Source organism: Staurois parvus, unplaced genomic scaffold, assembly GCF_062004578.1.
Source record: "Staurois parvus isolate SC_StPar_1 unplaced genomic scaffold, SC_StPar_1.0 ptg000094l, whole genome shotgun sequence".
NCBI lineage: Eukaryota > Metazoa > Chordata > Amphibia > Anura > Ranidae > Staurois > Staurois parvus.
In genome coordinates, this window is record NW_028317890.1 from 1,283,919 (window position 1) to 1,307,215 (window position 23,297).

Here is a 23,297-nt window from a genome sequence, read left to right on the forward strand (position 1 = left end):
AAAGTGTGACAGCGCTGACAGCTGAAAATTTGCCTGGTAAGGAAGGGGGTATAAGTGCCCGGTAGGCAAGTGGTTAATGTGAGTAACATGTGCATAAAAGAATAAAGCATGTGACATATTTTAACATCCAGAGCTGTTCTAGACAATAAAAGTATTTTCAGTAAGAGAGAATAAGGAGCAAATAATAGTAGCCAGGAAAAATAATGCAACCATGAAAATTGTGCTGGTCAATGGAAGAGGGCCCCACTACACTGGCAAGCATATAACTAAGACAATGTTGCAGCAAAAATTACTTTCTAAAAAATGTTAGACTAATAACACAGATAGTTCCAGAAAATGAATGGTGTAAACCTTAACATACATTTAGGTGAATGAGCTGAAGACGCACACTGGATGTCATTTATCAAATTCTGGGAGCAAACAAGTGGGAATCCTGTTGGTCGCTTTGGGCTGTAGAGAAATATACACACTGTCTGAGCAATAAGATCTTTCCATGTACTTACTTTGCTGCTTCTCCTTCCAGCAGTTATTCCTAAGATTAGCTATGAAGTCCTCTTCTACACTTCTTTCCACATTTCTCCGATTACCACCAGTGTACTCATCTTCAAAGTTTTCAGACACAAAATATGGGACCTTGAGGTGCTCGGTGATCCTCTTATGTATATGACCCACAGACCTGCATGCAGAGGAAGCCAACAACAGTCATATGATCGGATTCTGGGGATGATGTGTTCTTACTCCAGTGATGAATATTAGGGAAACATGGAGGCTGCCATCACTGAGCTCTCTCAGAACACTTGTTCCTTGGCCTTCACACAGACTCTCTGAATTCAATACTCAAGTCTATGCCCTGGAACAAGTATACAGACTTTCCTCTGTTCTGCATACTTGATCCAGGTCGGTCACAAAAAGTATTCAGTTTAGTGTGGAAGTAGCATAACCGCCAAGCAACTGGGTTATTTCAGAGGGCAATCAGCCTCCATACATCTTTGACAGGTTTACTTTAAGACTGTATTTTCATTGCAATTATTTACAATAGGCTCCAACATGTTATTGACCTTGTGCCCATAATTAGGGCAGTAGAGGAAGTCCTGGCCTGTATACAGAACCTGTTTTACTCTATAGGGACAGGCTCTCCTCATTCCTTGTACAGGTAAGACTTCTCAGGCGTATACAGCACATACATTTGTTTCGGTACAGTTTCCAAAAAGTGATGGATGTCACCTCCCCCCTGTGTTTCATATTTTGGCATTGCAAAAGTGAAAGAAAGATAAAAAGGGGGAAAAAATTACATGTATAGAAGGCCTTTGCTATTAAGCAGACATGGTGATTACAATATATTTATTGGCTGACATTTATCAACACTGTCTTTATGATTGTGGTTGCCAATCTGTTGCAAGTTAGGTATAGATTTATTATCTTTACTCAAGCTGCATAATAAATTAGAATGTTTGCACCAGTTTAAAAAATTGCTCCTTAGAACTCCGAGTTCTGTGGCAGATGTGGGGACCATGAACACACAAAAGTGGTGCTGGCTCCTTCATTGTAAAGTGACTTTTGACATTACCAGTGAGCAGCACAGTATTACTACATATGGGAGTAGCCTTATACTCAGAAGCCTTTTGTGGTCTGTTATATCAAACAGTACATATCGTTACCAACTCCAGATGCAGACATCTAAATTTAATCATCAAAGATGAAAGTGTGCACTGGGGTGAAAAGACGTTCAAGTGAACCCATGGTATAGACCTTTCATCTACACCATAACCGCACCACCACCCTTTTTATTAGGAGCCAGTGGAAACACTTTTCTCAACTGGACCACAAAACATGAGGACACTCATACAAATGGCAATACATACACATTGCTGGCTGCGATCTGTTTATCTCTGTGATTTTATCATACAGTCTTTGAAAGTGGTTTTTTTCCCCTTCCCAGGTACCCGGTGTTCAAAAGGTTTGAAGACAAATCTACTGAGAAGGACCACCGCTGCAAGAATATTCCCTAGCAGAAAACTCATCTCCTATTGCCCTTTCCAGTATATTGACTTTGTGTAATTCCTAAAATAAAAAATATTCCACAGCTGTTTTTTTTATTATATGTTACTTTTCTCTTCGAATAGAGAACAATCACATTAGCAAATAACCATTCAGCACTGTGTTTTTATGTTTATGAAAAATATATTTTTACTATTATACAAGCATGAAGAGATATATCCAGCTGGTGGAATTCTGGATCTACACGATCTCCAAATGCTTACAGAACCTGAAGGATAGAAAGGAATTCCTACTCAGTTACTCACGGTCTATGGCTGAGGCTGTAAGGCGGATTGGACACCATCATCTGACTTAGTGCAGATACAATGATCAGGATCAAGATAGGCATCAACTGGACAAACATTCCAAGACTTCCCTGTATAGATAACAGCATTATTAATACCTACTTTAGGATCAAAGAAAGATTCATACTATCACCTGCCACAATTTGTATTTGTGTCTGCTAAAATTGGTCACTTCTAGTCACTAGTGCTGGAGGGAACTGCTGAGCTTGCACCAATTTATACAGCAAAGAATACATATCTGCACACTCATCTGTGTATGATAGATAGATATATCTATCTCTCTAATATACCAGTAAGTTTGTTAAAAGTGAAAGGAAGAGTTTATCCCAATATAAGAATAAACAATCGAATCCCTGCAGGTTGCCTTTCATCTCTCAATTCCACCCCTATTCTAATTGAGTTCTAAATATAATTAAAAAACATTTGTTCCTCTTGAGTACTAATTATCCGTCTGTATCAGAGTGTATCTCCCCCTTTACCTTCTTATCCCTAGAGGAGAATTTTATTGATCTGATCTGTCATATACAGTCCTCTTAAATTGCCTCTCACATTTTTAGGTCTATATAATTTTGGTTCGTATTCTTGTCTGAGTTGTATACAATGTAACAGCATGATTAAGGGAAAATCTTTCCCCCATCCACATTTGGGTCATAATATACCATATAAAGACCACTATACCTGCCAGTTTGTGGTATATATAATAAAATGTCCATGTGGCTTGTTATAGATTGATGAGACTACTCAAAAAGGGTAAAAGGACAGGATGGCTGGACATAAGTACTCTATTAGAGATAAACTTAAGTTACCTCTAGCCAGACATTTTGTGGAAAAGGGTCATATTGTTTCTCAACTCAAGTTTATGGTCATTAACGGGATACCAAAAAACAGATGTGGCGGTATTACAGTTGAGACAACGAGATGTCCAGTGGATTCATCATCTGGACACATTAACCCCCAAGGGACTCAATTCAGATTTTGACCTATATTTATTTCTTTAACATTTTCAAGAATTGTTTCCTTTTTTTCCCATTATTATTGTGCATATGTTTATTAACATTTTTTTTGTTGTTAGTTTAAATTGTGTATATATGGGTTTTTTTTCCCTATGCCTGCATTCTACACCTGTGGCATAGAAGCTTTTTCTACCTGACAGATTTTTTGCTCCAGCCACATTCTTTAGAAAATGTTTAATTTGGGTTAATTGAATAATTGATTCCAACTTCGCTGATTATATATATTTATATTTTTGGTTTCCATTTGTACATGTGTTCTGATATGGAGAAGGGCGTTATCTGAACAAGCTTGAAACGGTTTGTGGTACCTGTTTTTTTTTTTTTTTTAGAAATAACCAAATGGAACATAAATTAACAGAAGAGAAATCCAAACCAAATCAATATTTGGTGTGACATGCCTTCAAAACAGCATCAATTCTTCTAGATACAGTTTTTGAAGGAACTTCGCAGGTAGTTTGTTCCAAACATCTTGAAGAATTAACCACAGATCTTCTGCGGATGTAGGCTGCCTCAGTTTCTTCATGTAATCCCAGACAGACTCGATGATGTTGAGATCAGGGCCCTGGGGGGACCAAACTATCACTTTCAGGACTCCTCATTCTTCTTTATGCTAAAGATAATTCTTAAAGTGGTTCTAATGGCTCAGTGTATTCTACACACGAAGGTAAAAAAGCTTCTGTGTGCAGCAGCTGCAACCCCCCCCAATTCCTTATCTGAGCCCCCTCCGATCCAGCGATGTTCTGGACAGCCTCTGTTTTCTCAGGACTCTTCCTTCTCATTGGCTGAGACAGCAACGGGAGCCCATTGGCTTCCACTGCTGTCAATCAATGAGGAGAGAGTAGGGGCGGGGCTGAGCTACGGTTCTATGTGTTTTATGGACGCATAGAGCAGCAGCTTGGGGATGAGCGTGCAGAGGTGCCCCCAGGGCGAGCAGCTTTCCCTGGGGCCACTGCTTGAGGAGGAGGAGCCAGGAGCGCTGGAGGGGAGCCAGAAAAAAAAAAAAAAAAAAAAAAAAAAAAGAGGATCAGGGCTGCTCTGTGCAAAATCACTGCACAGAGCAGGTAAGTATAGACATGATTGTTGCTTTAGAAAAAAACAAACAAGCTTTAGTGTCACTTTAACCACTTGCCGCCCTCCTGAGGATTTACCCCCCTTCCTGACCAGGCCATTTTTTGCATTACGGTGATGCGTTATTTTAACTGACAATTGCGCGGTCATGCAATGCTGCACCCAAATGAAATTTATGTCCTTTTTCCCCACGAATTGAGATTTCTTTTGGTGGTATTTGATCGCCTGTGCGTTTATTTTTTGCGCTATAAAAAAGAAAAAAATTCGACAATTTCGAGGAGAGGAAAAAAAACCCAAAAAACTATTTTTGGCTTTTTGTTATTAAACATGTCCATTAAAAAATAAAATTTCATCATAAAAATTTAGGCCAAAATGTCTTTGCTAAGAAAAAAAAATCCCAATACATGTAAATGAATTGGTTTACGTGAAATTATAGCGTTTACAAATGGCGGTATATATACTGGGAATTTTTTTCTTTTGTTACTACTAATGGCGATCAGCAACTTATAGCGGGACTGTGGCGGACAATCTGACACTGGGGGGAACCGACTTGGTGTCACTGACATCCCCAGTGACACCAATACAGTGATCAGTGCTAAAAAAAAAAACCCACAAGCACTGACACTGTACTAATGGCACTGGGCAGAAAGGGGTTACCATGAGGGGCGATCAAAGGGTTAACTGTGTGCTGGGTGTGTTTTACTAAGGGAAGGTGTCTGTGTGTCACTGTAAGCACACTGCTTGGGATGGCTGTGCTATGTATAGCCATCCCAAGCAGTGTGCCGAGCTGACAGGGAGAATGGTTAGTGAACAAAACAGTTCTCCTCCTCGTTGGAGCTTCTCGGTAATCACTGGCCAGGATCCGGTGATTGACAGCCGCGAATGGCGGCACAAGTAAGGAAAAAATGTCACCAGCACACCGAGGATCACCAATGTGTGACACATGTCTGATGAAGGGGTCCTGCTAGACTCTGAAACGTTGCCTTGCTGAAACTATGTGATGGTTTATTAAAACCTTTGGACTCACATTGGTGATCCGCAGTGTGCTGGTGACATTTTTTCCTTGCTGATTTTGTTTGGTTCCAGCCGACGGTCACTGCAGCACCCACTATTACACAGAGCCATTTTTAACGCAGGAACGTGTGCGTTTGGATTATACACTTGCATGGCGGCACGAGTAAGACGCACGTCCCCTACCCAGAAATGCAAAATCACGTGTGTGTGTGAGAATTTGCGCACCGGTGCCGCACTGTAGCAGTATTTCTGCTATAGGGCAGTCAGTAAGCGGTTAATGACACTGGCTGCATGGTTGGGGTCGTTATCCTGCCACAGAATAAATTTGGGGCCAATCACACGGCTCCCTGATGGTGTGGCATGATGGACAAATATCTGCCTGTATTTCTCAGCATTGAGGACAACATTGATCCTGGCCAAATCCCCAACTCCCATTTGCAGAAATGCAGCCCCAAACTTGCAAGGAACCTCCACTGCGCTTCACTGCTTCCTGCAGACAGTCATTTTTCTGCTCTCCAGCCCTTCGGCTAACAAACTGCCATTTGCTACAGCCATAAAATAAAATTTTGACTCATCAGTCTAGAATACCTGCTGCCAGGTTTTTGCACCCCAGTTCATATGTTTTTGTGCATAGTTGAGTGCATAGAAAAATGACAGCAAATGTTCTGGACAGAGGAGTCAAAATTTGAAACATCTGGCTGTAGCAAGAGGCAGTTTGTAGATGAAGGGCTGGAGAGCGGTGCAACAATGAGTGTTTGCAGGCACTCTGTGAAGTATGGTGGAGGTTCCTTGCATGTTTGGGGCTGCATTTCCTCAGATAGAGTTGGAGATTTGGTCAGAATCAATGATGTCCTCAAAGTTGAGAGATACAGGCAGATACTTGCCCATCATGCCATACCGTACCATCAGGGAGGTGTGCATGATTGGCCCCAAATTTAGTCTGCAGCAGCAGGACCCCCCCCCAACATACAGCCAATGTAATTAATCTTAGCATAAAGAACAAGGAGTCCTGGAAGTGACTGTATGGCTCCCCATGCAGCCCTGATCTCAACATCATGGAGTCTGTCTGGGATTACATGAAGAGACAGAAGGATTTGAGGCAGTTTACATCCACAACTCTTTGGTTAATTTTCCAAGATATTTTTGAACAACCTACCAGCTGACTTCCTTCAAAAACTGTGTGCAAATGTACCTGGATGAATTGATGTTGTTTTTCTAAGCAAACAGTGGTCACTCCAAAGATTGACTTGATTTGGATTTCTCTTCTGTTCATTTTCCATTTTTGTTAACGCATTACTAAACCCAGGACCCTGCATTCACTAGTGTCTGACTGAGCACTGGTTAAAGCTTTTAGGTGGAGTTTTCATTCTGCTCTGACTGTCCTATGAGGCTGCATGACCCCTGACTCTCTGTATAGACAGTGCTGATTGGCCCTGTGCTGATCCCCCCCCAAAAAAATAAACACTCTAGCCATACACACTAAACTGAGCATGTGCAGAATGCCTCCTAGGGCTCTGTTCTATCAACGGATGGATTGGGGACAGTAGAAGGGGAGGATCAGAGAAGTCAGGATCAAACAGCCTTTTTACACAATGCAGTGGAATAACCCCTTAGGTTCCACAGTGAGTATAACAAGCATGCTTTACTGCATATACAGGCTGATTTTACTGTTGTGGGTTTAGTAACACTTTAATAGATAAAAATAAACTATTAACACTTATATTTCTGAAAGCATTCTTAATTTACAGCATTTTCCCCACCTGCCTTTTGCACAGTATTGTATATCACTGTTCAAAAAAATGATTTGTCAATGCAAGAAAACGTAAGTGAATGTGCAAACTTTATATTTTGAATGGTACTACAGTGTTACTGCTCATGCACATGGGTGCATTCCTCCTTACAGAGTAAGGCTGTAACAAGGTATGTTCTGCTCCTGGCATAGAGTGGTGCATACATACAAATATTAATCTGGGTTCAGGACCTTATGTCTGTACACTTGTCGCACGGTATGCAAGCAGTGGCACATACCTGTGTACAGCTACCTACACCCATTCATGTTTAAGGGTGGCTGCATGCACTGAAATACACAACCTGATTATGCTGTACGGAAGAATTTGCCTGAGTGTATGAGCCATCAGTACACAAAAACAGACAGGTCAGTGATAACAGAAAGATTTAATAGAGTCAATACAATGCCCAGCACATTGCTTGATTTTCAGCCTACTGAGTTACATGCGGTTGATTTATTAAAACTGGAGAGATCAAAATCTGGAGCAGCTCTGCATAGAAACCAGTCGGCTTCCAGGATTTTTTTTTTTTAAGGCTTAATTGAACAAGCTGAAGCTGATTGGCCATCACGTACAGCTGCACCAGATGTTACACTCTCCCGTTTTAGTGAATCAATCCCCATTGTATCACAAACCTGCTTTCTGCTGTCAGTGGTGGCTGGAATGGTACAAAACTCTGCTACTAATAAATGGGGTTGACAGTCAACAATGAAATCATCATGTATAAAGCACTAGCCACATATTGTGTATACTTAAAGGAGAGATAATACATTAAAAAACAAAACACACCCAGTTGTAGATTGTGTCACTATAAAACACAATGGTAACAGAAAATGAGGAATAATATGAAGTACAAAACAGAATTGGTCATTCTGAGCTTCTAAGAACAGATTTAGTCAGTCATAGTGATCCCTCTAGTGGTGAAATGCTCACTTTACAGCCAAGTCACAAAATGGAAACCTGGAGGCATTGTCAGATATATTTGAGCCCAAGTTTGAAGGAAAGAGGAAAAAAAACAGTTAAGGGCATCACATCCATTAATAACCCTGTCAGAGGTGTAAACAATAATGTTCTTATTGGTTTGAAAAACAATACGCTTAATGAACTCACATCTCCTTGATGTTCCCGCCGGTCTTGTCTCTGAGCATAGGTATAACGCATTCGGCCATTGCTGTACACATGGACATTACCTGGAATAGGTTCAGTGGAATTAGGTGACAATATTGCTCAAGAAAGATCCACCATCATATACAAAGCAGTTTAGAAGTCAGTTGAAAAGGTCAACTCCACTCAGTTGATAAATCAGTTATCTGCAGTAGTTTGCCTATTTGATCTAAGGCAGTCTTTTTTAATCAGGGTGCCTTGGCATAATGCCTAAATACTGTACACAAGTATAGCCAGCGGGTGGGTTAAGTCTGTTTAATTCTACAAAACCACAGGTTTTCTTTGTGCACCATTACAATCTTCCAGGCGCTGATGTCTAAACAACTGATGACGTCATTGGTTAATAAGAAGGATGTCAGGCTCCACACAGCATCCTAGTTTGCCTCTCCCTTGACCCCCCCTCTCCCAGCACTGGGGTCACATTAGCTGAGTGAGGCAGAAAAAATGAGGGAGAAGAGAAAAACTGAAATAAAAGTCAGTACCAGGGTACAAAGGTGTATTTGTTTTGGAAGAATAAATCACCTCTAACATTGGGTGTCCTACATGTGTGGATGTTGCTGCATTCTGCAAAACTTTGTTTCGTTTTTTACATTTTAGAATAGGTTGCCTCGAGATTGTGCAGAATTTTAAAAGAGTGCCCTGACTTAAAGAAGGGTGAGAACCACTGATCTAAGGTAGGTTTACACCGTATTACAGAGAATCAATTAGAGGGTTGATACCATCAGTTGTTTTCAATGGACATGACCCCGGGTCATGACAAGGAATATTGGTGAGAATATATCTTAGAACAAAAGTCAGCAAAATTGTCCAGTTTGTGATTCCACGTGTCAGAAACAACTGACCCGCTGTAACCATGTAAGAGATATAGCTTATATCAGCTATACATGAACATGGTGCAGAAAGTGGTTTGGTAATGATCAAGGACCTCTTTTCCAGCACTGTGCTTACCTACATATATAGTTCTAAGTGCTATTATCAGAAAAGCTCAGCCAAAGATATGCTTACTAGATGGAAATCCTCCTCCGAAGAACATATTAAAGAGATCTTCAGGGGAGATGTCTGCTTCGAACCCTCTGTGGAAGTCGGAGTGTCCATGTCGAGATGGATTCACCTTTTCATCTCCAAACTGATCATACTGCTTCCTCTTCTCTGGATTGCTTAACACTGCATATGCATTCCCAATAGCTAGAATAAAACAAGCACAATTGGAGATACTTTAAATGTAATTGAAGGCTTCACAGACGACACATTTACACAACAATAGGAGATGAACTGCCTGGACTGGCCAATGACACAAAGTGGTTGTGATATGAATGCATAATATTTTTTTTTTTTATATAAAACACAGGTAAAAAAAAATACTCATATTGCATGCAGGTCTATGGACTTTGGTGCTGGTAGCACCAGTGTAACCATCAACCCCTGAGATTTCTTCATGGGGGTAGGGGAGGGTGTCAGATGAGGTCTGAAAGCACCCACAGATAAATGTTATCTAGCAAAGCTACATACAGTTGTGTTCAAAATAATAGCAGTCAGACATCACTAACCTGATCAATCACTGTTTATGGTAGAAATGATATTTCTACATGGCAAATAATTTACTAGCAGGTGTAGTAGAGTAATAGAAATCCAACAGACCCAACAGTCATGACATGCATGCTGCTGATTCTGTATAATTGAATCACTAATTGACAGGGGCATGTTCAAAATAATAGCAGTGTGGAGTTCTATTAGTGAGGTCATTCATTCTTTGAAAAACAGGTGGCAATTATTGCCTTTATTTAAGGAAGGAAGGCAGCAAATGTTGTACATGCTGGTTACAGTGCATTTCTCTCTGAAATTCTGAGGCAAATGGGTCGTTCCAGACATTGTTCAGAAGAACAGCGTACCTTGATTAAAAAGTTGATTGGAGAGGGGAAAACATATAAAGAAGTGCAGAAAATGATAGGCTGCTCAGCCAAAATGATCGCAAATGCTTTAAAATGGCAACCAAAACCTGAAAGACGTGGAAGAAAGCGAAAAACTACCATTCGAATGGATAGAATAGCCAAAATGGCAAGGACTCAGCCAACAATCAGCTCCAGGAAGATCAAAGAAGGTCTAAAGTTACCTGTGAGTACTGTTACAATTAGAAGACACCTATGTGAAGCCAAGCTATCTGCAAGAAGCCCCCGCAAAGTCCCACTGTTGAAAAAAAAGACGTGCTGAAGAGGTTACAATTTGAAAAAGAGCACATTGACTGGCCTAAAGGGAAATGGCGCAACATTTTGTGGACTGATAAAAGTAAGATTGTTCTTTTTGGGTCTAGTGGCCGGAGACAGTTTGTCAGACGACCCCCAAACACTGAATTCAAGCCACAGTACACTGTGAAGACAGTGAAGCATGGTTTTGCAAGCATCATGATATGGGGATGTTTCTCATACTACGGTGTTGGGCCTATTTATCGCATACCAGGGATCATGGATCAGTTTGAATACATCAGAATACTTGAAGAGGTCATGCTGCCTTATGCTGAAGAGGAAATGCCCTTGAAATGGGTGTTCCAACAAGACAACGACCCCAAACACACCAATAAACGTGCAACATCTTGGTTCCAGACCAACAAGATTGACGTTATGGAGTGGCCAGCCCAATCCCCGGATCTTAATCCAATAGAAAACTTGTGGGGTGACATCAAAAATGCAGTTTCTGAGGCAAAACCAAGAAATAATGAAGAACTGTGGAATGTAGTCCAATCATCCTGGGCTGGAATACCTGTTCACAGGTGCCAGAAGTTGGTTGACTCCATGCAACACAGATGTACAGCAGTTCTCAGAAACAGTGCTTATACAACTAAATATTAATTAAGTGATTCAAAGGAAAGCAAAATCTTCACTATATAAACTGAAAAATGTTTGAATGTTTGAGTTTGTAAAGAAGAATACAAACACTGCAATTTTTTTGAACAGTCTAATATTCACTTTTCTTCAATTGTTTTAGAGGAACAACACAAATTTGATATATTTTTCTTCATGTTTTGATTTGGAATAGAATGTGTAGTGTTCCCAATGCATTTGTGTGTATGGAAATAAAAGCTATTAGAAGGATTTTGAGCTTTATTCACTTTTTTTCAACACACTGCTATTATTTTGAACACAACTGTATCTAGGACCTTTTGCTGAAACCTTCAGGAACCCTTTTGTTTTGGCTGACACCATGAAGAAGAAAAATGCCAACCAGCACTTTTAGTAAATGCCAACAGAACTTTTAGGGGAAAAAAAATAATCTAGAAACCCCTTTGTTGGTGGAGCAGTGCCCACTGCAGGTTTCTATCTCAATCTCTAAATAACCAGTTTTAATGCAAGTTGGAATCTCAAAGTGTAAACCTAGTCAGCCTGAGAAGAATGCTAGCACAGGTCCTGCCACTACTACTCCTGGGGGTCTGAGATCATGTGCTCCCTCCCCTAAGCCCTGCTGTCTTGTTGTCCATTAGGCAACCCATGCATTGAGTGTTTTTTTTTTTCTGTTGCACCAGTGGGTTCCTGCTGTGGTACTGTATTCTAACAGCGGGGAGTCTTACCGATTGTCAGAATACAATGATCAGTGTTGCTTACTATAGCTAATGGCACTGATTGTACAAAAAACCCAGACAGGCTGGTTGTACACAACTCAATCAATTGTGTACAGCAAGCCTTCCACACATGGATCAAAACTCAGGTGGTCCCTGCTGAACTGGCCAAATTTCAATCAATGTATGGCTGGCTTTAGCTTACATGAACTTGAACACCCCTTTAGGCGATTATAGCATTATCAGTGCATTTCCTTATCAGTAGCAGAAACAAATCTGAATTATACTATGAAGTTAAAAACAGAAGATAGCCCTGCTGACATCCAATGTCTATGAACCCACTGAACCTGGAAGAGTCACATCCAGGAGATTGTGACAGATCTAGGCAGCAAGGTCACACCTGCCATAAAAATGCAACAGTATCCCATTCAGAGATAACACTGGGATATGTTCTGCCAAATCAAAATGTGAATAAAGCAATACAACAATGCAAATGCCTGAAGCATATTTTATCAATACTAAATACAACATGATATTTGAAAAATCCCACAAAAGCTTTATTTTTTCTTTTGCTGTAAAATACCCAGCAGTCAGCCATTATTCTGACCTTTCAGCCCTTCTCTTGTCTGGGTACCAACAGTGTGAAAGTGGCACAACCTGAGACAAGGCTGGAAGCACTGTGGGATCCCAATCTGCACCTATACCATTATGATTTTATATGTGTAGATCTGATTTATCTTCCAGCCACTGAAACGTACCCCCTCCCCACCTCCAACTTCAGGATTTTATTCTGTAAGAAACCAGTGTGGTTGAAACTACTACTAATTATACCACAAAACGTTCATCTGCTATCTCAATGACCGGCCAAACTCCCTTCAAATTCTGCAAGCAGAGAGACCTAACCTGAATGTTACTTCCCATAATACATCAGAAGGACAGGTATTCAGAAGCATCAAAAATCTCTAGTGGTCACAGGGAGTTTTCAGCATCCGGAATATCTCTGAATGGTTAGCTCAGCATACAAAACTTTCAAATTTTGATATCTTAAATACCGTAATTGCTCAGCAAAGACTTGCTTTTCCAGGGACTAGTAAGAACTAGGCCTAGCTTTAGAGCCTGTATGAATTGCCCATGTTTCCATACTGCAAAATGCATGGACAGTCAAAAACACTTAATTTCTACAAGGCTTGTTTGCTACCTCATACATTAGCTCTTTAAAGTCTTGTGACCAAAAAAACAAAACATTTATATTGTAGCTAATTAGCCCATTGACATGGCAACTTTTTTTTTTTTTAGAAAAAAAAAACAAAAACAAATCCCTTGTCCCATGTTCACATGAGTACAACATACAGTGCAAATGCACTGAGCGCTTGCCTCCAGCAAAGGACACCAGACAGCACAAGCCAGGAAGCAGGCGCCTCGAGCCGACTAGTGACGTTTGTGGTTAGGAAGCAGGCACTACTAGCCACAACTGCCACTGAAGGATGACGTGTAAATAATGTGTAATCAGCCAGCACCGCCACCACTGGTTGCACACTATGAATGTTAACTTGTCAGCCCTGAGTGAAAGAGCCATTCATGTGGCAGCCACACATGCGCAGATTGAACCAATAGTGCATATTTGCACTATACACCTGTATGCATGTAAAAGGTTACATAAACGCTTACATACGGAAAACATTTGCACAGGATCCAGTGTTGAAAGGCATATTTTATTTACACCCCTGTGCAGGAGCCGTATGAAGGTCCGGAGTTGCCTGGTGTGGTCCTATTTAAGGCTTTTGAATGAGATCCCTGCAAACCACAGCAAAAAATGTCAACGCACATGGCAGCATGCATTATAGTGCACAGTACAATGTCAATGAGTCCTCAGTGAGCACTCTCCAGTCCTTCTCTAGTCTGGAGGATGAGGGACAATATTTCTAGATGTAAACAATACTGAGATATGCTTTGTGTACATCTGGATTACAACCTCAAAGGTGCGTCAAAGTGGGAGAAGAGTAAATATCCTCCTAATCTCTACAAACACTTCCATATCTCTTGTATTAACTGGCCTGTGTTGGGAATGCTGCCATATGTGCTTGTAACAGCTTAAAAAATGCATAGCCAGGCCATATTGCATAACCTAATTGTTCATCATCAAACTGCATTGATCCCTAAACAAATAGACACAATATAGATAAGGGGAACTACATAGGTAAGAAGAACATTAGGCCCCGCTACTGGTCTCTAGCGCCTCTGACCTGTTGGTCTTAAGATAAGGACCTGGAATATACAGGCCGACAACCTGGAACGATGTGTTTTGGACAAGCGTGTGGTTGTGTTTTCAGGAATACAGTGGAGTAATGCCCAAAAGACTTAACAAGTCTCTGCCAACATGCGTTTACAAGTAAGCAGGCATCATTTTTTTCCAACCACCGTGGTCAGTGTGGTTACCTATACAGTTAAAATTACTGTAGATGAGAAAAATGTAATTTTCTATAAATTACATTCAGCTTAACCACTCTGCATCAAGGGGAAAAAAAAAGATTTTTGGGTAGAAAACTAAAAGATTAGTTAACTTAAAAAATTAAAAAAAAATTAAAAAACATTTTTTGCAGGAAAAAAAACTGAGCTAGTGAAGAACTAGTCTGGGCGAGGACAGTGTTGGACCCATGGACAGGTAAGTGTCCTTTAATTTTTTGGTTAGAAGCCTGGAGCTCCTCTTTAAAGTATCTATCCCCCAAACTTTTGTTTTTGTTTTTTTTAAACTTTCTGTTAAGGGAAAATGTTTTTTTTAACAGGAAGTGAGGTAAAATCTCCAAACCTGTAGTAAAACCTGCCAGGGGTTCTAATCTTCCCCAATAAAAAAAAAATTAAATAAAACGTTTTGGCTTTTGATTCACTTTGCATCAAGTGCTTTGTCTTTATTTGGTCCTCTAAGGTTTACTGGTCTGTTATGGTTTTTGTGTTGCCTACTGGCGGTCACATGATCGGGAGTACCGGACTGTGTCCTGGGAACGCGCAGGGCGCATGCTCTCAGCACATATGTTTTTCTTAATTGCACGCAAATGTGCAGCCGCTTGGCGTCAAGGCCCAGACGCCGGGTGGCCGCACATTTGTGTGTGGCCGGCGCTAAGAGTTGTGCTTTTTTTTTTTTTAAATAAACAGTAAAATTGCATAGAGAGGCCCTAAACCTCTTCTTCTGGGGTCATTCTCCTCTTCTTGGTGTGCCCCCATTGCAAACTGCTTGCTATGGGGGCACACCTGTGGGCTTTCTCTACAAGTAGGTAACTTTAATGCAGAAGAGATAACGCATGTCTCTTAAGCATTAAAAATCCAGCCTGTTCGCCCATTTTCATTTTGTACATAAAGTTCCATTTAAAAACAATAGCTGCCTGGCTACTTCGTTTACCAGCAGGTTTTAATACTTTCTGAGCCACTCACCCAGAGAAAGTATGCAGATTAGAAAGTCAGGATAAAGTCACATCTGCATACATGTTCTGAATCAGACCCCAAAGTTATTGAGCAACCATGACAGCTAAGCACTTAAATAAAAAAAAAAAAAAAACACAAAAAGAAGAAAGAAGCCAGCCATTGCAACCTCCATATTTTTTTACGTCACAGTCCCCCCCACCCCAGGAGATATTCCAGTGAATATTTCCTCAGCTGTTCATCTGGAACATCAGTGTGTGTGGCAATCTGCAGCACAAGCAGCTGAGTAGCCGCTAATCTGCTTTAGACGGATAATGATAGTCAGAAATGGAGAGCTCATCCTGTATGACAGCACTGCTGATCTCAGGATAATGCTGCATAAGACAGGCATAGGAGTGTATCACACAGATCTGACACTAGAAAGTCATCGAAATGTTGAAGATCATGTCAAATTCGTTTATAGCATGTTTGACCCTTAGCATTAGTTTACACACACACTTGTGGTGGAGTAGTCATAGTATGGTATAAAGCAAACACGAATTACTGTGAAAATGTTTTTATTTTCCTCCAAGGAAAGAAGAAATGTTCCTCCTAACAGCTATGAAGGCCCAATACATGAGAAGCAGGATGTATTTTGACCCTTTTCGAGCATACAGATACCACACAACTGTGATCCAATCACTAGCTTGTTCTTGTACCACAATACATCAAATCTGTGATACTAATACCAAGTCAAATATCTCTACCAAAATCATACTATGACATCATCATTATAGCACTGATAAGGAAAACGGGACCGTTTATATGTCATGGAAGTTTGCTAATCCAAACTCTATCCTACTCTCTAGTCCATAACATACCCCTGAAAACAATTCCAAACTGATTCACCCACCTTTAAATGCTTCTGTGGCACCAGGAGCGTGGTTTTTATCTGGATGAAATTTTAGAGCAAGCTTTCTGTAGGATTTCTTTAAGTCATCTTCAGTGGCTTCTCTGGTTACTCCCAAAATTTCATAGTAGTCCTTACATTGCTTTACCCTGATGAGTGAAGGTAAAAACAGTCTAACATTTATTTCTGATAACATTACATAACCACCAGCCAGAAAAAAAAAAAAAAGAATAAAAGCATAACAATTACAAAATATACAATAAATTAAAGAGCTGCTACAGCTAATTGTAAATATAACTACAGTATAGCATAGTGGAAGAGAACCTTGAAGAGGCAGAGAGCTACGTCACACTGTGAAGTGTGAAAAGGAAAAGATCTACCAATACGAGTCATGATTTCAGACTGTATTCAAAAGTAGTAATGATAAAACTGGGGAATAAGGAGGTAGTTTGGAGGCTACAACCGCTAGGTCAGGTGCTCCGCTCTCGTCAGCACCACTGTTCAGCCTAGGAAAGTTACTGATCAGTACAGGCGGCACACCATGGAGATACATTCACGCATGCAAGTGGTGTGCAAAAACTAGAAGCAAGCCTTTCAAGCTGTACAGAACCAATCACAACAGGGAATTGTTAGACCTGGAAATGATGGCGTATGCAGATTAGAGGAAGAATCCGATGTGTATGCAATGCTGAGTGAGATAGGAAGCTACTGGGTGTTGTCAAAGCTATGCCATTCTTGTATTTGAATGACAGATACAGAGTATTGTTGGTAAGACACCAGAAACACTTTATTAATAGATAAATGGTAGGGTCAATGGGTACTGAGTGCCCATATGGGGATCTTATGAATATTTACGTATGTTTCTCAACTGTGTACTGAATGATTTTGTTCTTTTCCTGGACAGACACATAGCAGAATACATTTTGGCCTAAATTTATGACGAAATTAGATTTTTTAAACTGGATATGTTTTATAGCAAAAGGTCAAAAATATTGTTTTTTTCCCCAAATTGTCGGTCTTTTTTTTTATAACGCAAAAAATAAAAATCCGCACAGGTGATCAAATACCACCGAAAGAAAGCTCTATTTGTGGGAAAAAAGGACACAAATTTCATTTGGGTGCAGCATTGCATGACCGCGCAATTGTCAGTCAAAGTAATGCAGAGCCGTTTCACAAAAAATGGCCTGGTCAGGAAGGGGGGTAAATCCTCTGGAGGGCAAGTGGTTAAACATGAAAACATGTACTTCATTATTTCTGTTTTCCTGTCACAGCCCTCTGAATAAGTCTGGATCCGTGGGTGTGTCCACGGCCGGAGATTGTGAGGTGGAGTTGCGATGTCACTGGACACCCCTCCCAGCAATACATTTAAAGTGGGTACCTGAGCTATCCGTGACAGACCTTCATTTTCCAGACTCAGCCCAGAAGGTCTAAATGGGACAGCTGTTAAGGGTCCATGAATGTGTCTGGAACTTTTGGAATGTTGGCAACTATGATTGTCATGGTCCAGAGGAGCTGAACGGCAAAAAGTGACATTATAGACACTCTCAGCTCAGAGCTCTGCCAGTCTGAGGCTGCAGGAGCTACACCCCCTGCAGGTGTGTCAATCAAAGGGGGGGGGGGGGGTGAGTGGCAACAATTTTTTTTCTTTTTTTAGGTGCTTCTGTTGCAATGCAGGGGGGGCTATTTCTTGTTATCTGGTGTGACGGGAGTGACTTTTGGGGGTGGGGGGGACCTCTGTGTCAGCTCATGTTCCCCTCATTATGTTTAATTCACCCTGTGCCTGTTAAGGGGTACAGGGTGTGAATGTCCTAGTACTGTGTATTGATGTGTTATCCTTTGTTCTCGGCCATGTGGCTGTCCATTGTCCTTTGCCATGTGCTGAGGCCCATTGCTCTGTGTCTTGGTTGGATGGGGCGGGCTGATGATGTGTTTCCTGTAGCCCTTCCCACTGATGGGGCTGGCTGATGATGTGTTTCCTCTTCCTGGTTGTGTTTCCCCGCCCTGTGTATATAACTTGTTGTTTGTGTAAAAATAAAAAAGTTGACTTCCTGTTTTAAGAAGAGTCTGGTGCTGTCTATTTCCTAAGGGATTTCAAGGGTGTGGTCCGTGGCTTTATGTTCGAACAGGGAAGCTGCGGTATAACGGAATATACCCAAGTGTGGTCTGGGGTCCGGTTCCGTTACATCTGGGTTTACAACCACTTTAAACATTGTAGCATATATTTTATTTAAAAAATAAAACGTTAGGGGAAGAGGTCTTGATCAAGTACCAAAGCAGTTTGAGTCACCTTTTTACAGCTTCCAGCTGGTCCGGTGTGTAGCTCTTTCCAGTGTCTGCACCTGCTTCACCATTGGCAGCTGGGGTGGGTTCAGCAGCATTCTTCCGGAGACGTGGGTTTGGTGACTCTGTGCTTTCGGGCTGGCCATTGGCTTGGTTGGCATTTGTGAGGGATTCAATAAGCTCTACAAAAGACAAAAAAAAAAAAAACACACATAAAAAGGTAATTTCAGCGATTTCAAGACTGGATTTTCCCTGATCACTGAATGCTCTATAGGCTTGCATTGTGAGAAGCAGCAGCACATCCACTGTGAAATACTGCAAATCAGAAAAGACAGTATGCATGCGTAATGAGAAAATATGGATGTATGCACAGAATTGCAATGTTAATGTTAAAACAATGATAAGATTATGTACATCAAACTGATCCTTTAAAGGCTCATGACAAACGTTCCCTTTTTATCCCCATGGTAGCCAACATACTGTTAAAAGTATGAGTTTTGGACAGATCGGAGAGGGATTAGAACACCTGTCAGGTATTTATTGCGGTCTGTGCCCTGTTATGGAGATTCATTCTCTCTATTTGTTCTGTTTAAAATCATCACTGAAAGTAAAAGAAAACCCAAATTTTGGGCTGTCCACAGAACAGTAATAGAGGGGATATCTCCCAATGGGGACACTAGTTCCGGGATTCCATCACTTCAGAGGGATTTTCAACCACATCTTGTTTTGGCTATGGGACAGGAGGATGGATTAAAAAAAACCCTACAACCTTACAAGCGTTATAACCCTCCATAACTCTATCCAAATGTTTTAGAAATGCATTTCGTTCTACTTTAACATTTGCTTAACCTTATCAAATGTTAAAGCCCAACGGACCCCTTCAGTCTTATTAGTGTAATGTCGGTATGCTGCTTACATAGTAGTAAACATGGACATCTTGTTCACTTTCTCAGAGCAGCACACTGTGGAGCCAGACCTCTACACAACACAGAGCACAGCAGTCCCCCTGCTCCAGTCAATAGCACCCCCTTTCACTTTCTCAGAGCAGCACACCATGGAGACAGACCTCTACACAACACAGAGCACAGCAGTCCCCCTGCTCCAGTCAATAGCACCCCATTTCACTTTCTCAGAGTAGCACACCGTGGAGCCAGACCTCTGTACAACACAGAGCACAGCAGTCCCTCTGCTCCAGTCAATAGCACCCCCTTTCACTTTTTTCTGCAGTAAATTGAAAGTAAACAAAAAATGTCCATATGTTTCACTGTATTTTCAGTCTGACTGCATCAACCATAACACTGAAATGTTCAGCTGGGCTTTAAATATTTTAAAAGGTTAAACAAATGTTAAACAATATATTGGCTACCTTGGGCATTTGTAAAGCGCAGATTAGAAGTGACTGGGACCTTCCACAGAATGCAATACCCAACAGGCAATCCCAAAATAGATCTGCCCAACAATAACTAATAGAAGTATAAGTATATCTGGTAGTAGCAACATTCATCTGGGCTTCTTCTCTAACGTTGAAGATATTTCACTTATCATCCTTGACATCAAAAGTAGGCCATGCACCTGACCTAATTTATCCAAATTAATGTTCAAGTATACAATCAAATGTTAACCACTTGACCTCTGGAAGGTTTTACCCTCTTCATGACCAGCCCATTTTATGCTCTGCAGCTTTGCGCTACTTTAACTGGCAATTGCTCGATCATGCAACACTGTACGCAAATGAAAGTTATAACTTTTTTCACAAAAATAGAACTTTCTTTTGGTGGTAAAAAAAATATTCACACATTTAGACCCAAATGTATTCTGCTACATGTCTTTGGTAACAAAAAAAAATCCCAATAAGTGTATATTAATTGGTTTGTGTGAACAAATTATGGTGTATATACTGGAATTTACAAAGCTATGACTCTATACTGGTAATGATGACGATGATCAGTGACGTATAGTAGGACTGTAGTAGTGTGGTGGGCAATCTGGTGCTATCAGACCCTCACTGGGAGGTACACTAATACAGTGATCAAATATAATACTGTGCACTGTAGCTGTACTGACACTGGCTGGGAGGGAGTTAACATCAAGGGGTTAACTGTGTGCCTAACAAGTGTAATGTATGTAATATGTGCTGCTTTTACGTAGAAATCTGGCTGGTTTTTTCTACCTGCTTTTCAAGAAGAGCAGTCAGCCAGATCGCTGCTCTGTGTACAGAGTCCTGTGTGTTTGCAAACACAGGACTCTGTGCTGTGATTGGACACAGCTGATCAGCAGGCCATAAATCATTGGTGTCCAACCACAGTGTAGGTCAGCAGGGGGTGCTGGCCTCAAACCCAGAAGCAAGCCTGCAACGTTTATTTACACTGCTAAGCCTGCAGCTGAGTGACAAGTAGTTACATGATTGACCCGCACAGTGAATCAAACAAGTACTAGCTATGCTAGGGTACATCTGGGTCTGTAGTAATCAAATAGGTTGCTGGGACTAGAATTCCACACAGGGCTCACTGCCTATTTATTTCTAAAGCAGGGAATAAACCCTGAGTATTTTGTTTTGTTAAACCAGCAGGTGGAATGAAAAAGAAACCTCGCAGATCCCTGTTTCAACACAATGTATATGCAGAGATCTCTCCCACTGTGCTATTGTATTCTGACAAGGGGGCTCCCCCCACCCCAGGTGGAATATACAGATCAGCCACTGGCTGCAAGTGCTTATGGAACTCTGGTTTTCCAGCATGACAGACGTCAGTCATTATTTATTTATTTCAGGTACTTTTACAGCGCCGTCAATTTACGCAGCACTTTACATATATATTGTACATTCACATCAGTCCCTAACCCTCAAGGGGTGTACAATCTAAGGTCCCTAACTTACATTCATACATACATATACTAGGGCCAATTTAGACAGGATCCAATTAACCTACCAGCATGTCTTTGGAGTGTAGGAGGAAACCGGAGTATCCGGAGGAAACCCACGCAGGCACAGGGAGAACATGCAAACTCCAGGCAGGTGGTGCCGTGGTTGGGATTCGAACCAAGGACCCTTGCACTGCCAGGCAGAAGTGCTAACCATTTAGCCACTGTGCTGCCCTATTACAATGGCTGAACAGTCAGCAGTACATATATATTCCCATGTTTACTCCGGTTACCATAAAAGCACCTATCATTTTTTATTAAGAATTTACAGACTGTTACTACCACAAAAGAGCAGAGGCTGAAAAGGCAGGGCTACAGAATAAAAAACTGTTACATGAGCAACTGTCCAAAGTAACGTATTCAAATAATTCTATGTGGTTGATGAGAGTACAGCATTTCCACAGGTTTTTTTTTAATTTGTATTTTATTCAAAAACTGACTAGCAGAACACGGACCAGGGTTGTACCCACTATAACACCGTCAGGGGTGCTAACAAAACATATCTTTTATTCCCATGGTTTATGTGGTGCTACAACTGCTAAAGCACTATTGGGAGGTGTCTGTTCCAGTTCCTGGTGCAACCGTTTTTGCTGGACAGCTTGGTCGAAAAATAAATATGGAGAAAAATAATAAAGGCATATAAATAAACTCATTGATAAACTGAATAATATCATAGCATGTATTGACCACACAGTTCATGATGTTTTTCACACTGCAATTTGTGATGCAAAGAATAGTTAAATAGGAAAACATTTCAGGTTTTTTTTTTCTCAAAACAAAAAAAACCCAAAAAACTAGTGAGCAGTCCTCAGTAGGGCAACAGAAGTGAGCAGTGCCCTCTACTGGCTGAAAAATTCAACTCCAGAATCTTTGGCTTCATGCACTTTGCTGCACTGAAACTAGCAAAACATGCACTTTGAGCTACAATTAGCTTCCCACCTTTCAATAAACGATAGCTTGTAGAAGGGCGAGGCAGAATGACTATATGTTCTACACACAAAAATCAAGGAATACTACTAAGGACACATTAGTGGGTACAGTGACTGCAGGTTACACAATCCATAGCTTTAGTATCGGTGTTATTTATGTTAAATACTAAAGAATTTGAACAAAAAGTAAAGTCAGGTAAATAATTGCTGCATTTGAGTCTTTCACATTTACCACTTGCAGCCAACAGGTGGAGCATAATCAAGATCCCTCTGGTGCTTCTTTTTGCAGCGGGTATGTTACATTTAAACTTGATCAGCTCCTTCTACTAGCAGACACACAAAAGATTTATTTCTGCAGTAAAACATACAATATAATGGAACAGTTGGCAACTCAAGCGACTGTTCAGCGTCATGCAAACGTACCTTAACACACTTGCCCATATCCAGTTTTAGATGTGTTGCCAAACCATTCAACGCATGTCAACATGTACGTAGTAATGTACTGGAGATGTGGAAATTAAAAACAACAAACTGCTAGATGCACCACTGAGGGTAGTGTCAAGCTAAAGGTGGGAATACACGATTAGAAAATCGACTGATTGGTCATCTGACAACCAAGAGGCATTCATTCGTTGGTCGAAATCGTGGCCCACGTTAACCAATCTAAAAAAAATCATTCGTCTGGCAATACATAGTGTTGACGTCTTCCGTACAAGTGGAAGTGATGCAGTGTGCATGTGACCTTGTAGCCACACCCTTCCGACCAGAACGAGCGATATACACAATTACCAGCAATGAGTATAATATAGTTTGTTACATTAACTATAAACAAAAATAGTGATACATAAAATATAATCTGCAGAATTCTGGTTTCATCTCCTTAGGCCAATCTACTTTTAACATTTGGATTTTAATTTTGTGTTTACGAAGA

General features: G+C 40.8%; 2 protein-coding genes across 10 annotated transcripts in view; one reads left to right on the forward strand and one right to left on the reverse strand.

Annotated features, from left to right (window-relative positions):
• The window catches only part of LOC149468063 (uncharacterized), a 128,293-nt gene extending 126,210 nt beyond the window's left edge, over nt 1-2,083 (forward strand). For all 9 annotated transcript variants that reach the window (XR_016311796.1, XR_016311795.1, XR_016311794.1 and 6 more), the window contains one exon: nt 1,940-2,083. The gene's annotated coding sequence lies outside the window, so the exon portion shown is untranslated. The remainder of the gene's footprint in view (nt 1-1,939) is intronic.
• DNAJB12 (DnaJ heat shock protein family (Hsp40) member B12) overlaps nt 1-23,297 on the reverse strand; it is a 65,159-nt gene that overhangs the window by 20,630 nt on the left and 21,232 nt on the right. Inside the window, exons 2-7 of the mRNA XM_089670726.1 lie at nt 18,526-18,700; nt 16,242-16,387; nt 9,394-9,573; nt 8,335-8,414; nt 2,304-2,413; nt 504-676 (exon numbers count right to left, since the gene is read on the reverse strand). Coding sequence (XP_089526852.1) covers nt 504-676; nt 2,304-2,413; nt 8,335-8,414; nt 9,394-9,573; nt 16,242-16,387; nt 18,526-18,700 — 864 coding nt within the window. The remainder of the gene's footprint in view (nt 1-503; nt 677-2,303; nt 2,414-8,334; nt 8,415-9,393; nt 9,574-16,241; nt 16,388-18,525; nt 18,701-23,297) is intronic.